This window comes from Setaria viridis, chromosome 5, assembly GCF_005286985.2.
Source record: "Setaria viridis chromosome 5, Setaria_viridis_v4.0, whole genome shotgun sequence".
NCBI lineage: Eukaryota > Viridiplantae > Streptophyta > Magnoliopsida > Poales > Poaceae > Setaria > Setaria viridis.
In genome coordinates, this window is record NC_048267.2 from 29,165,413 (window position 1) to 29,180,541 (window position 15,129).

At 48.8% G+C, this 15,129-nt stretch overlaps 1 protein-coding gene across 1 annotated transcript; it reads right to left on the reverse strand.

Moving 5' to 3' along the window:
• Positions 1-9,039: 9,039 nt before the first annotated feature.
• LOC117855689 (uncharacterized) lies at positions 9,040-12,758 on the reverse strand. Its single transcript, XM_072293609.1, has 3 exons — positions 12,072-12,758; positions 9,508-11,535; positions 9,040-9,397 (listed from the first exon to the last, which is right to left on the reverse strand). The coding sequence occupies exons 2-3, from the start codon at positions 11,441-11,443 to the stop codon at positions 9,276-9,278; spliced, it is 2,058 nt and encodes a 685-aa protein (XP_072149710.1). The 5' UTR covers positions 11,444-11,535; positions 12,072-12,758; the 3' UTR covers positions 9,040-9,275.
• Between the last annotated feature and the right edge of the window lie 2,371 nt (positions 12,759-15,129).

The following is a 15,129-nucleotide window of genomic DNA, read 5'->3' on the forward strand; positions in this document are numbered from 1 at the left end:
ACCTTTTTCTAAACTACAAAAAGGTAGGTAGAAAGTCTTGCGCCAATCTCACAGGTGCGGGTATGAAAATATGAGTAGGGCACCTCGAAGTCAGAATTTGAGGTCATTGAGCATTGGAATTTTGTTGGTTTTGATTGCTTTTTTTTATTTTGATCCTTTTCGCAAAAAAATTTCACAAATAGGCTCTTGGCGGAACCAATTCCAAAAATGGACCCTTAACGTCTTAGCGCCAGCCTTCATGGCGCCAAAGTCCCCGCCATGGTGTGACCACATGGCGTGTGATGGATTACGTGGTGTGTGATGGATTATGTGGCGCCAAGCCCTGGTGCCAAGGCTTGGCGCCACCGAGCCTGGCACCAAGCCTTTTACCATAGCACCGAGCACTCCTTCCTTTTGCGCATCAGATTCTTTTCGCATCCTCAAACCCGCGCCGCCGCCCTCGGAGTCCGCCGCCGCCGCTGCAGGCGCCGTCGCCCGCCCGCCCCCGCCCGGCCCGAGCCGCCCTACCCCGCCCGGCGCCCGCCTGCCCCCGCCCGGCCCGAGCCGCCCCGCCCCGCCCGGCGCTAGGAGGCGCCCCGCCGGCGCTGTCGTCGCCCGCCCGGCCCGAGCCGCCCCGCCCTGCCCGGCACCAGGAGGCGCCCCGCCCCGCCGGTGCCCCCCGGCCGGGCCCCCGCGCCCGCCCTGCCCGGAGGCCGGCCACCCCCCGCCCTGTGCCCACTCCCGGTCCAGCTGGAGGCCGCCCCCCCCCACACCAGTGGCCCACGGCCCGGCGCCCGCGCCCTCCACGGCCGGAGGTCGCCCGACCCCCCGCCCCCACCCCCGGCGCCCGCCCCCACCCCTTGCCGCCGGTGTGCAGCAGTGATGTAAAACTCTAAGAAGAGTTATATTATAATTTAGATAGATAGGTAGAATTGTTAGATAAAATAGTTATATTGAGAAATTAGAATAGTTAGGTAGAATTTAGATAGGTAGGTAGAATTGTTAGATAAAATAGTTAGATAGATAAATTGACAGATAGATAGAATTGTTAACTATGAAAACTAATATAATTTGGTAGGTTTTTCATATGAATTGTAATGATAGAAGGAATGGAGAACACTCATGACACTATTTAACCAGGTGGATTTGCAATTTCGTTTACGTAGTTAGATGTATAGTTACATAGTAAACTAGTTATTACGAGTAGTTGTATAGTTAAGTACATATGTACATATTAGGTGACATAGTTAGTTAGTTGTATGACATAGTTAATTAGTTGTATTTAGTAGTTAGTAGTCAATTGATACTATCTTATTTCATACTAGATACCTTGTACTTAGAATGCTTCATTTATTATGGACTAAATGAATTGTGCGTCGTTATATTGATGTACTAGATGGAGAACGTAGTGAGCATATATCATGGAGGTACCGTGGAAAGGGATGACTACGGATGTGTTAAGTTTGTTGCCATGTAGTGCGAGGTTGTGATATTTGATGAGAAACCCTCGTTTAGTGAGTTGCTTGCAAGGGCTCGGGAGGAGCTACATTGTCATGGAGATGATGAAATCACAGTCGAGGGCATACTTCACCTAGGTTCCCTTCTCAACATTCAAAGGAAGATGGTCCCAATTTGGTGTGCAGGCCAGTGGGAAAAATATGTGAGAATGGTTATGAATGGTCATTCCCCAAGTGTTGAAGTGGTTGTTCGTCGGGTGGGAGTTGATCCAAATCCTCGTTGGTTTTCCCGACCAATGGGTCAACGGGCACACTTCGATCCTCCTGTCCCAGAACCTGTTATGGACGTGGAGGTTGCACCTACGATTCCCGATGCTGAATCTGCCCCCAATGAAGTAGTTGGACATGGTTGTCAGATTGTTGATGATGTGGTGGACTCTCCTAATGAGTTCCTTTTCACTCAAAATGATCCGAGTAAGTGTCTTATCAGTTTTGTTGTTGGGAGCTAACCCCATTCGTTCCATCAATTTCTTCTTTACTCATATTTGTACTTAATGTCGCAGGAGATATTCCAGAAAATGTGGATGTGCCTCTAGTTGCTGCGCAAGTGCAATGTGGAGATGGATTGCGTGGCTCCAATAGTGTTGAAATTATCAATGATGCAGATACATACGAGATGGGAGTGGATCTTGATTCTGATGATGATCACCCTGTTGGAGAGATAACAGAGAGTGATATTGAGATGTTCAGGCGTATCTTCCCTGGATGTCGTGATCCGATAGTTCACGAGTTTAGCGATCTTACTCTTTCCGATCAGGCGTTTGCAGAAGGACGTGATGATGAGCTCCTAGAAGCTCATGAAGCTAGTCCTAGTATGGTTATTGAGGAGGGAAGGGTATTTAAGGACATTCCCGCATTGAAGAGATGGTTGCAAGCATTTGCGGTGATACGGAAGAGACCTTACAAAGTGTCGCATTCATATGCGGAGCGCCGTTACACAGTTGTGTGTGACAAGGAACGGTGCCCATGGAGGGTTTGTGCAAGAAAGCAAAATATCATCGGGAAGTGGAAGATCACAAAAGTTGTCGGTCCACACAATTGTGCTAACCATGAGCTTATAGTGAGACATCCGCAGTTAACATCTACCCTAATTGCGAAGCGGTTGATGAGAATATTGAAGGAACAACCCAACATGAAAGTTAGAACAATTATCAGAACTGTTGAGGAGATTTATGGAGGTTATGTGATAATTTATGGTAAAGCTTGGAGGGCTAAGCAGCGAGCGTGGAAGATGATATATGGGGATTGGGAGTCTGGGTACGAGCAGCTGTCAGTGCTTTTTAATGCAATCAAAGCGGTGAATCCAGGCATGCATTATGAGTATATCCCAAAACCAAATGCTTGGAAGGATGGGAGGCAAATATTCGGGCGTGCGTTTTGGTGCTTCCCTCAGTGTGTGGAAGCCTTTAGGCACTGTCGTCCTGTTTTCTCTATTGATGGTACATTTTTGATTGACAAATATAGGGGCACACTTCTTATAGCCATATCTTGTGATGCGAACAACATGTTGGTTCCTTTGGGCATATCTTTGGGATCAGGTTAAGGTTGGCCATACGAGGTTGGACCGCGCGTACCTGGATTACATCAACGAGCTAGACGCGCTCACGGCTCATAGTGTAAGTCAAAATTTTTTAACATGCTTTGTACTCTTTTAGTATAATAACTAACATCTTGTTTTGACATGTTGCAGGTAAATTGGCAGCCTTACGAAGGAGAGGACACACTTCCTTTTGCCGTTAGCTTCATGTGTGCGGCCGACGACGATCTTTACAGGATGAAGTGCCCTCTCATATGTTTCTATGCTGTTGAGTACCACCTACCAGATCGAGTAGCACGTCAGTTTGGGATCAGGCAGATTTGGCCAACACCTGCGACCTCGACTAGTGTGGAGTTACACAGGTAAGTCTTTTCCTATTTGAATTATTTCCAATACCATTAACTAAATTTTGCCTAGCAGTAACATCTAACGTGACGTGCAGCGTGGATCGTAAGAAGAAACAGAAGGTCACTGATTGACACGCATTCCACCAGGCGTACATTGAGGAATGGGAGCAGGTCAACGAGAACGTGGACGAGAACGACGAGCCACACACAAACAATGAGTATAGGCAATACCAGACTTGGTACCAAGATGCAACGCGTCACAGGCTGAGGGTACAATGGACACAAGATGACTACGCCGACATCCACTCGTCCGATGATGAAGACACGGTGTACAATCAGAGTACTCGTGCTGGAAGGCAGGTGGAGACAGGACCAATCCTGGATAGGATGGTAAGACAATTGCTTCACTTTTCTATGTTCTATGTTAAGTTACTTAGTGATTTAGTTAGGTAGATAAGGACTTAGTGACTTACTGACTTAATCATTTAGTCATTTAGTGACTTGTGTAAGTTAGTTAATGACTTAATCATTTATTTCTTTAGTGACTACTGACTTCTAAAAATTTGTTGAGGCCGTACCCTCCAAAGCTCGGTTAGAGATATTGAGCATTTCCATCCTAGAGTTACGGACCCCGAGACGCGAAGCTTTCTAGACGTAAGACTCAAATTATTCTTTCTAATACTTTATTAATACGTTACATTCTTTCGTGTAACTAGTTTTTTCACAACAGCAACTGTCAAGTCGGCTTCACCGTGCAGCTGCTCGTTGTGGTTGCAGGACTGCCACGACGCGAGACGTGCACGTTCCATCCCCACGCGAAGGAGGCGTCGGTATGTCTAGGCAAGGCCCCTCAGGTTCAAAAGCAATTGCATCCGAGGATGACGACGACGACGATGAGCAGAGGCCCGAGGAGCTTGGCCCGTCTCAGCTCCACAAGGCTCCCTTGACTCAGCCTACACAGGTTGTAGGCACTAGACTACGTCGCCCACGTTCTCCTTACACTCCAGGCACCGACACCTTTGTCACAAGGGTAAGGGTAAGACTAGGAGGCATTGAGCTATGTGGTATATGGACTTTATGTTATATGGACTTTCATTCTGAAGTATTGTGGATTTTATTATGAATGTGTCATATGCTTGTATGTTTGTATTTATGTTCACTATTCATCTCGTAATTTTATATGGATTGCATAAAAAAATAGAGGAAATTCTGCCAAAATTTCACTAACAAGTACCCTTTTTATTTTCCGCAGAAATTTCACTAGAGTACAACTTTGAAGTGCATTACATCGCAAAATAAACATAGGTCGTCTACCACTTGCATGTTCATACTTAAAGTGCATCATTACATGACAACATAATAAAAGTCTCACAGTAGAAAATATTGTTCATAAATAAACCATAGAACTAGAAACTAATTATGACTACTGAGTGCAACGAGGTCACTTTCCCTTCTCAAGGCATCGGGATTCTCCTCAATCGCTCTTTTGCTCGGCGTGCACGCTAAAGCTTCTTCTCCCTCTCCTCCTTATTCGCAGCAACACGCCTCCTTTCCTTCTCTTCCTTGTGCTCCTTTTCCGCAGCCTCCTCTCTGAGCCTCTTCTCGTACATCTCCTTCCTCTCTGCATCCCAGCGCAACATATATTCCAAAAACTCCTTGTCTTCAGGATTGATCTCAGTGTTGATCCACTGCTCAAAATCACATAGCGGTGGAGGGGTCTACAACAAATGCAATTGTTATAAAACAAAAAAAATATGGTCAATAATTATAAGACAATAACAATTCCTTACCAACATGTTAATGCGGCGCTGACGAAGTGTAGGTTCAAACGCAAAGTTGGAACACATCCAATACCTCTGCCTATACGTGGCATGTTCATCGAACTTGGCTACCTTGCAAGGATCGCCGCAAAAGCACATAGGCACTGGAACACCACAGGCAGAGGCAATGGATCGAAGGCATTTCCGGTCATCTTGGCGCCATAACTACAATTTAGTTTATTTCGTTGTAAGAACCAAACGCACTTAACAATAAACCTACAATTAAGGTTTTTTCATTTGATCCACAACAATGAGCACATAACATAACTACGTGCGCTGGGGTTACATTAGTTTTTTAGCTTTTCCACGTCTCGGCATCCTACATTTGCATGAAACCCTAAGTTCAAAAATGCAACAAATATATAGCGAATCGATGTGAAAAAAAGCTACGAGGGAGAGAGGATACCTTGCTCTTCAAGATCCACGGATCAAATGAAAGTTTCCTAAGCTAAAATATCGATTCGTAGTAGGGCGAAGTAGGGAGAGTAAAAACCCGAGAGAGTGAAGAAGAATGAGGAGGAAGTCTCGGGCAGGAAGAAGGGCCGGCGCCTTATGTAGGAGGCTTGGCGCCAGCCTGGCTGGTGCCAAGATCTATGGCGCCAAGGCTTGGCGCCGGTCAGGCTGGCGCCATAGATCTTGGCGCCAAGCCTTGGCGCCACGTCAGATGCCCGGTCAGCGGCCATGGCGGGGACTTTGGTGCCATGGAGGCTGGCGCCAAAACGTTGTAGCTTGGCGGCTAAGGGTCCATTTTTGGAATTGGTTCCGCCAGGAGCCTATTTGTAAAAAAATTTTGCGAAAAGGGCTAAAATAAAAAAAAGTCGGGCTGTATGACTGTTTTCTACATGTGTCCCTTTGGAACAAAAGATTAGACATCTAGAATCCTGTAAAATTTCTACAGCACATCTCAACCTATTATAAGACAAATGTTGGAGGAAAATTATCATGGGATCACATCTCTTCAGAAGTTTATTACTTTGCATATCTTCCTCAAATTAATGTGCTTTTCATGTGTTGTATCCAAACATTATATTGAAAGCTTCAAGCACACTAGATTCTTAAGCGATTGCAAATGATAACCAACTTCAAAGTGTGTTGTTCTTTATTTTTATTTTTTTAGAATAATCCTGCATTTCCAAACGAGGCGTAATAAGCATGATGGAATGTAAACAGACAAATGAGATGTTGATGCAAGGTGATACAGCAAGAAGACCTCGCTAATAAAGCTGAAGAGGTCATCGGCGAGGAAGATGAGTTCGTTGCCTGAAGTGGACCTTTGTTTGAACCGCCTGATTGGGGTTGGACAATCAGCACTAGAGGCGGTGGTGACTTGAGGCATCCGTTTGGCAAGTTGAGCCAGAGAAGATGAGTGAGGAAGAATGGGTCAGAGAAGAAGACATCCATGAGGGAGGCAGAGTCCACACACTTGTAGCAATTTTTCCATGCAACAGCTTTTTGCTTAAAGTGCCTTCCTCTTCTAACAAGCCTGGTTAAAATTGCGTCAATTGCCATCGTATCTGGTTAATTAAAAAAGTTAATTAAAAAAATCGAAATTTACTCTTTCTACAAGGAATATCCAACATGCAGTATATTTTTGTTAAAAAAAAGTGTCTTCCTCTTTTAATTTAACAAGCCTGGTTAAAATTGCGTCGTCAATTGCCATCATATCCGGTTAATTAAAAAAGTGAAATTTACTATTTCTACAAGAAATATCCAACAGGCTTGGTTTGAGAAATCCACCGCATGACAGCACATTATTTGATAAACTGGTTCAAACTTTTTTCTACACAGGTAACATCCATGTCACCTGTTTGGGTACATGACACCGACTTATACCTTCTCAGAGCATGTAGGAGGACGTCACATAAGTCCACTAACGTTTTGGGAATTGGGAGATGGGGGGTGTGGTTCAGAATCGCCCAACGTGTTCTTTTTCCAAATGGGCAACCCTGAGTGCAGTCATTCATGTTAGGGAAAAAGCACGGACTGTGCCCTGACATGGAAGCGGCAAGTCTAAAAAACCTTGGAACCGTAGTGAACCTTGCTTCCGAGTGCAAATCCGAATCACCTGGTGGAGTGGAGGTATGCATGCAGCTAGTGGACCACAGCTAAGAGCACGCAAAGTAGGCGTCTGAATATTGGCGCCCTGACCTCCAAATGTTTCGTGTTTCATCAGCTAGTGCTTCCTGTCGCCTGTCATTGCTGCTTACATATATAGTTGCATGTTGCATGCATGTGCCTACTGAACTTTCTGCAAAATTACTCTGCGCACATACTCCGTACGTATAGTTTTTAAGTTTTACTCCCTCCGTTCCAAATTATAGGTCGTTTTGACTTTATTAGATTCATAGAGTTTGTTATGCACTTAGATATACCCTATGTCTAGATACATAATAATATCTATGTATCTAAAAAAGTTAAAACGACCTATAATTTGGAACGGAGGGAGTACAAGATGTCTGCGACACAGGTCTGGTTACAATTTATACATCTATAAAATTTCCAACCATTCTGTACGCGACGGTTAGATATTCTCGGGATGGACGGCTCTAATTTTTTCCAACCATTCTGAAATTTCTCACAATTTTATATATCTATATGCGTGGACGTGTCATCAGTCACTGGCTGGCTGTAAGACTAACAATTTTGTACACAGAGGGTTAGTAAAATTTAGTTTGTAGTTTTAGTAAAATCACTAGTTTGCACGGATTTGTTTTATCCGCTTTTGTCACAAACATCCACTACTTGCATTGCCAGCTAGCTGCTGCGCGCTTTCGCTTCTCCCCACGTGTTATTGGTGCAAGTTTGGCCGGTTTTTGTATGCATTCCCCGCGCGCTCAGTTTGTATCGTCGCACACACATAACACGCTTGCCTTGTCTTTTGTATAGTTTGGTCCTGTCCTTGTAGGTCGCTTGTCATCTTGTAAAGCCAAGCAGATCATGGTCATCATGATCAATCTCGTGTCTATTCTTTGTTGCGTGGTCTCTTGGGCACACAGATAGCCGTTCTCTTATGCTAGTATGTTGGTGAAATTATAGATTTATGATGAGTTGCAATCTAGATATTCCTACGATGAGGAAGCTTACAAAAAGAAACCAAAGATGAACAGAAATATATATGGCTGAATTTCGTGTATTAAATCACCTATTATGAATTTGCCTGTAGGTTTCCTTTTTTTCGAATTACAAGCTCCCCTAGTGTTCCTCCTCAAAAGAAAGAATCATTAGATTGTCCATGTTTACAACATGTCGGGAACTATCTTTTACTGTGCTCTGAAGTAGCACGTCAAAACTACAATTCGCTCTCAGTGAAAATCACACGTAATTGTACGAGCTGACGCTTCCAACGTGGTGCTCCACAGCCCACAGCCCCCAAGAGAGGCAAGATCAAACAAATTTGGTGGACACCAAACCCCTCTAACAAAATACAATACGGGCCGCGTACTGATCAAAGAAAAGTGGCCTCTCAGTGTCAGTCATCACACGCACAAAGGCAGGATGACATTGGGCCCATATTTCAGGTGTCACAATTTTGAAGCTTATCAGGCCGATGACATGGGGCCCGATATTTCATCTTTGCTGCGGGCCCATCTATGACAATCCATGGACTAATCAGCACATGATAGAACTGAGCTTCTGCTAAGCTTCAGTCTTCAGTAAAGGTTTATCTGTTCTATTGACACGAGCAGAATGTGCAGTACGGCAGAAGCCAGCGAGCATCGATCTGGCAAACCAACGAATTCACTACGGAAAGCTTCTAAACGTTTTAATTCCCCTCGAGAACACGCAAACATACGCTCGCCATTTAGAATTTTAGATCGCTAGATAGGAATAGACTAAGGTTGAAATCCAAAGAATTTTTCTCAGTGCTTAACCCAAAGTATTTTAGTATCAACATACATAGAGAAATTCTAGAGATACCCAGAGCAATCCACTTGCCACAATCAAACCAGCAAGCAAAAGATCTATGCAAATGCGAGATTCTAACCAATAATCTATGGAATCAATCTAATGCAATGCAAAAACCTTTCCCCAACCTCCTGACAATCTCCAGCACAAGCGCCGCCGCCTCGCGGTCCTAGTCCGAGGCGTGCCCGGACGTCGGCCGCCGCGCTGGAACCTCGGGCTTCAAGCCTAGCGTTTTCCTTGCCGTCGTCGGTGGCTTCACCGCGCTCGCCGGTTTCACCTTCTGCCGAGACCCTGAAGAGAGAGAGAACATCAGAACAGCCTTCACCCTGTTGGTCCTCTCCCATCGCGCTCGCTAAGATACGATCAAAATTTGAAAACTGAGACGAGAGACTGCACCGCACCTGTTTGTCTGGGTGGCACCTTGCCGTCCGCCTTCCTGACCGGCGTCTTCTTGCCGTCGCTGCTCTCCGGGCGCGACCGCACGGTGCCGCCGGACACCGTGGACGCGTCGTCCGGCGTGGCCGCCCCGGCCCCGTTCTCCTCGCCGCACAGAGAGTTCCCCTCGCTGCCGGAGTCCGAGGCCCTGTCCCTGCCCCCGGCGTGCGCGCCGGCGGCCTTCTCCCTCTCCACCGCCCTGTACGCGAACATCTGGAACGGCACGTCCGCGACGCGCGCGGCGGCGGCGGCGCCCTCGCCGCGCTGCCACGCCGGGATCCTCCTCAGCAGCTGCGCCTCGATGTCGAGGTAGTCGGCGGGCGGCGCGGCCGGCGGCGCGTCGGTCTGGCCCTGCTGCTGGTCCGGGTTCATGACCAGGAACCGCTTCACGTACCGGAGCACGCGGCAGACGGAGGCGAACGGTGGGCGCTGCTCCGGGTCGGCGTGCCAGCACCGCTTCGTCAGGGAGACCAGGTACTTGGGCGCCTGGAACGGGAATAGCGGCCGCTCGCCGGCGCGGATGTTCTTGCTCGTCTTGTCGCCCTGCAGGTGGTTGTCCTCGAACGGGACCTTGCCCGTCAGCAGCTCGAAGCAGATCATCCCGAAGCTGTACACGTCCGCCTTCTCGGTGCGCCTGGCGGAGGGATCGCCGCTCTCCTTCTCGAGCACCTCCGGCGCGTACCAGATGCAGGTGTAGTCGCCGCCGCCGGTAGCGTTGGCATTGGCGCTGCCGTTGGCAGATGCCTTGCCGCCGGTTGTGACGGTGCCCGACCACTCAAACCCGGCGACCTTGACGTGCACGTACCCGTCGGGCTGCCGCGGCTTGACGAGCACGTTGGACGGGTTCAGCTCGCCGTGGTAGATCTTCTTGGCGTGCAGGTGCTCCATCCCGCGCGCAATCTGCAGCATGATGTCGACGGCGACGACGAGCGGGAACGGGACCCGCCGCCGCGGGCAGCTCACCTCCTTGACGTAGCTCCCGAGGTCCTTGGCCATGAGCTGGTCCATGACCACGAAGTACTCCTTCCTGTCCTCGTCGCGGAAGCAGTACGCGGCGTGCGCCACGTTGGGGTGCGCCACCGACGAGAGCAGCGCGACCTCGGCCTCGGCGTCCCCGATGAAATGCTTCACCGCGAAGCTCTCCCCCATCCACTGCGCCTCCTTGAGCCGACCGCCGAGGCGCCTCCGCACGCTGTAGTCGCCGCTGAGCAGGATGGACGCCGGGTGCAGCTTCCCCCGCGGCGCGGCCAGGACGTCGGCGAGCCGCTGCTCGCTCTTCGTCAGGGGCTTCGGCGCTGTCGGGGACTTCATCTCTTCGAGGAGCTGTAACAGCAACCACCTGTCCTCCTTCCACGCCACGTCCATCCGCGCCACGAGCTCCTGGGGTACCAGGTATACCTTGCCGTGCGCGTTCTGGAACAGCCTGGGCTCGACCATGTCCCTGTCGTACTTCTTGGCGAGCACCATCCGCCTCCGCGCGATCTCGTCGGCGTCGGAGCCGGCGATCTCCGCAGCGGCCTCGACGGCCTCAACCGAGACGGCGACGCACCAGAGGATGGCGTGGAGGTGCTGCTCCACGCACTCGGTGGCGTGCGCCACCGCCGCGGCGCGCGCCCACCAGCTGCCGTCGCCGCGCAGGTCCAGGCACTGGCGGACGTAGCCTTCGGCGTCGCGGAACGCGCGGTGGAGCTCGCGGAGCGGGGCCTCGATGGCGCGCCACTTGGTGCCGCGCTCCTCGAAGCGGAGGCTCGCGCGCACCTCGCCCGTGACAGCGGCGAGCGCGTGCGCGCACGCGTCGGCGAGGAGGCGGCACTGCCGCGGGTTGACGCGGAGCTCCGGCTCGAACGCCATGAGCGCGTTTATGCTGCCCACCGCCTCGCCGAGCTGCCGGAGCTGCTCCATCCTTGCCGGCGATCACCGTTCAGACTCCTTGGCGAGACGGGGACGGATCAAGTGCCGTCGTCCTCTGTTTCTTGAAATGGCCTCCTCGGTTTCTGCCGATGCAAAACAAGACGGCTATGTCAAATACTAGTAAAATGCGCGCGTTTCCATTGGGAATGTTAGAATTGCGCGTATGAACAGAGGTTTATCAGCGTTGTTTATGTCGAGAATACAGCATTGGTCTCATTACTACTTGCTTGATGCAGCGAAAAACTGGAGTGTACAGTTAACTAGTGCTGGAAATTGATTTCGGCGTATTTCAGAAGATCCTACAGACTACCGCTAGCTGTTCGTCTTCTTCCTGTTTCTTTCTTCTGTTTCGATTATCTCCTTTTTGGGATTAATTGACGTTGCGTGTGAAATCGAATCAATAGCACAGAAAATTCTCATGAGTAGACTGGTGATTAGCGAGTACAGACCGATATTAAGTTGAGATCACTTTGATAGATTGATTAACCAGGAGCAAGCGCGCAAAATCAAATAGGGGAAATCGAGTTGGATATCCCCGAAAACATACACGACAGAAAAAAAAACACACGGACAAAATCGGGAAGAGAGAGAGAGAGAGAGAGAGAGAGAGATTGCTTACAGGCTTGTTGGAGCGGGGCAGAGGGAGAACTGGAGGACGATCGCCGGACCTGGGGCCAACACGCCAGGTAGTCTTCCTTGGACTTTGAAGAAGCGAAGGCAGCCGAGGACCCCCAGAACAGAAGAATCTTGGAAATCCTTATCTGAACAAGGACGTGTATCTTGCTTGAGGAAGCGGTCAAAATGGAAACTTCCAAAGGAAGAGAGGCTTTTGACGAAGAGACCCCAGCTAAAAGGGACAAGGAGGATGGGGAGGATCGGAGCCTCCAAAGCGCGAGAGGAAGACGACGGCAGGGGAAGAGAGACCCCCGGGAGAAGACGGAAGAGGCGATCGGAGCGTGTAATTTTGGAGGCGAGCCCCGCCGTTTTGTTTCTCCCACGTCCGCGTTCGTTTGTTTGGTTTCCTTAACCGCACGGAGTTATGGAACGCGATGCTCCGTTTTCACCCGAGTGAACGTGCGAAGTAACTGCAAGTGCAAGGTGGTTTTTTCAGGCCCCTGTCGCTCTGGGTTCTCTGGGCTTCTGGCCCTGATTCTTGTAAAACTGTTACGGAATTCTTGCATTCCAGCATGGACTAGATTGTTTCCTAACGATTTTTTGTTAAAAGGAAAGGTTTTCTTGTCTCTAAATGGATAGTTTGGCTTCTAAACACGAGTTTATTCCATGCCTCTGTCCCTTGTCCACCATCTGGTGCGATGCAATGCAGTGCATATGCTTTTAACCTGGATAGCTGGATGCGTGCCTTTTGGCAGAGGAGAGACGCTTGCCTTGCCGCCACCGCACAAGAGGTGGCACGGCGCTGACCATTTCTCACGAGTCGCAAGCCACAGTGCATCGCTGACGACTGACGAGGCGACCAAATAAGCATACCAATTCAAGTCAAACAGAATCAAGAGAAAAAGAAAACAGAATGGCAGGAATTTTGTTTATTCCATCATCTAAAAAAGAAAAAAAAAGAATGGCATCTTGGACACAAAAGCCCAACTGGTCTCTCCCCACTCTGACAGAAAAGAGCTAGCACCTTCCTTTCACTCGCATCCGATGCAAATTTGTCATGCAACGAGCAGCCAGACCGAGCCCCAGGAAGAGGCGTTCGGGGAGCGAGACGTGGCCGCCCACGTCCGCCGCAGTGGGACGGCGAGGTGGGAAGTGGGGGCCGGCGGCCGGCGAACCAACCGCCGCGGTAGTTGGTCCATGCGTTGCGTCCTGATCCGGTCCGGTCGGTTACCGACCCAGAAGCGGAACCCGCCTTTCCGTGCCCGTGGCCCGTGGCAGCCCAACGACAACCAAACCCACACGAGGATTCACTGAGAAAGAAAGGATGGGCGTGCCAAAGGTCTGATCCGGCCTGGTGGTGGCTGGCTCACATCAGTCTCGTGTCGTGTGTACTCGTGCGTGCTATCTTTTTCTTTCTTTCGTGTGAGAAGAATTTCTTTGTTGGCATGGCAATACAATTAATCATGCTTTCGGACAAGCATATCTATCTATACTACAAGGTTAATTGAAAACGTTTCTCACTCAAAATAATTAACTTGTACCCCTCACATAGGACGCACCTGACAGGTTGAAGGGGTTGGAAAGTGTTGAAAAAAGACGAAAACTGCACATTAGAAAATGACTCTGTCATTTCGCCTCTACTTTTTTTCACCGAAAATTTTGTCCACCCGCCCAAGTACCCGTGCTCAATCCCGCCTGCGAGACCCGACCTCACTCCGCCAATTTAAGGCATTGCTTTCCTTTCTCTTCCATGTCACAGCTAACATGCCTATTCCCACCGCCGCCTCCCAAGCGATGCCACCTACCTCCGCCGCCGCAACCACCATTTGCCGTTGGGTGTCCTCCGATCTGAGCCGCCCATCCCCGTGTCTATGTACGTTCCCTCCTCCCGGCCTTCCACCATGCCATCACACCCATCTAGCCCGCCATACCCGCATCTGCTTGTCTCCTCTCCCACAAATCAGCCCTCCCCTTCTATACGGTCTCTTGTTTCCCCTCATCTGCACCACCGACACCGTACCCTACCTCGACGAAGGAGGACGTAGATGCTTCCGTGAATGAGGATACTGGCGTAGCGGCAGCCACCATGCATACATGATGGAGATACTGCGCTGATTCTACCCCGACGATTGCAACAGCCTGGTAGATGAGGAGGTGCTGCTGCTGGTCTTCTTGCCAGGTGCGTTCCTTGGGATTGGTTACATGCATATTTGTTGAAAATCTTACTGATCGGTGCATAAATGTATTTTGTTGTAGTTTTAACATGGGCATGCAACAAGAGAATAAACAGATTCAAGGAGGACTATGATCGGTGAGTGTCTTGTTTCTCTGTCCAGATGTTGGGACCTACATCATGAATTTACACACATAGATTGTGAAAAAAAGTAGACGGATTCATGAACCAATTTGGAATGGATTTGCCTAATGAATTAGAGTAGCACTACGCCCGGAGATCTTGACTTCTGAGGATGTTTTGGTGTAATAGGGATATCAAATCAATGTTTGCCCACTAATGTTACGAAAGTGAACTAAATTTCTCCATCAGAAGTGTGTTTTCAAATATCTGTATTTCCTTAGGTAGCTGCGACTTTCTAACCTACCCCAATTTTTAACTCTAATGCAAATATATCTTTCTCTTTTGTCTTTCGGACACACTACATATTGCTCATCTGTTCATTCAAGGATCACCAGTAGCATGTGATTGGTGATGCACGTGATTGGTGGTTCACTGCCTAGGTAGAAAGGGGTATTGCAATGACTGATAACTTGATACTAACATTGACTGCCATTTATAAATTCTATCATCAAATAATTTCAGCTTTGATGACTGCCCATTTAGAACAAAGTGTTTTCAACAAGCAATAAAAGTGAAATCATGGATTGTTCTGGAGATATTAAAACTGGGATGCAATGTGCTGTTTGAGTGATATTACTGTACACTCTTGATCCCACTACATTTCACGCAGAAACACAATGAGACAGGTAACTGCCATTTTCTATTTTTTCTTCCTTATTGGTTCTCTTGATGATGCACAGATACCTGAAAGATGAAAGTGCTTCCA

Excerpts from the sequence above, each read along its gene's own strand:
- LOC117855689 (XM_072293609.1), bottom strand. The coding sequence starts at position 11,443 with ATGGAGCAGCTCCGGCAGCTCGGCGAGGCGGTGGGCAGCATAAACGCG. Across the intron at positions 9,398-9,507 it reads GGTGCCACCCAGACAAACAG|GGTCTCGGCAGAAGGTGAAA; the intron begins GTGCGGTGCAGT and ends CTCTCTCTTCAG.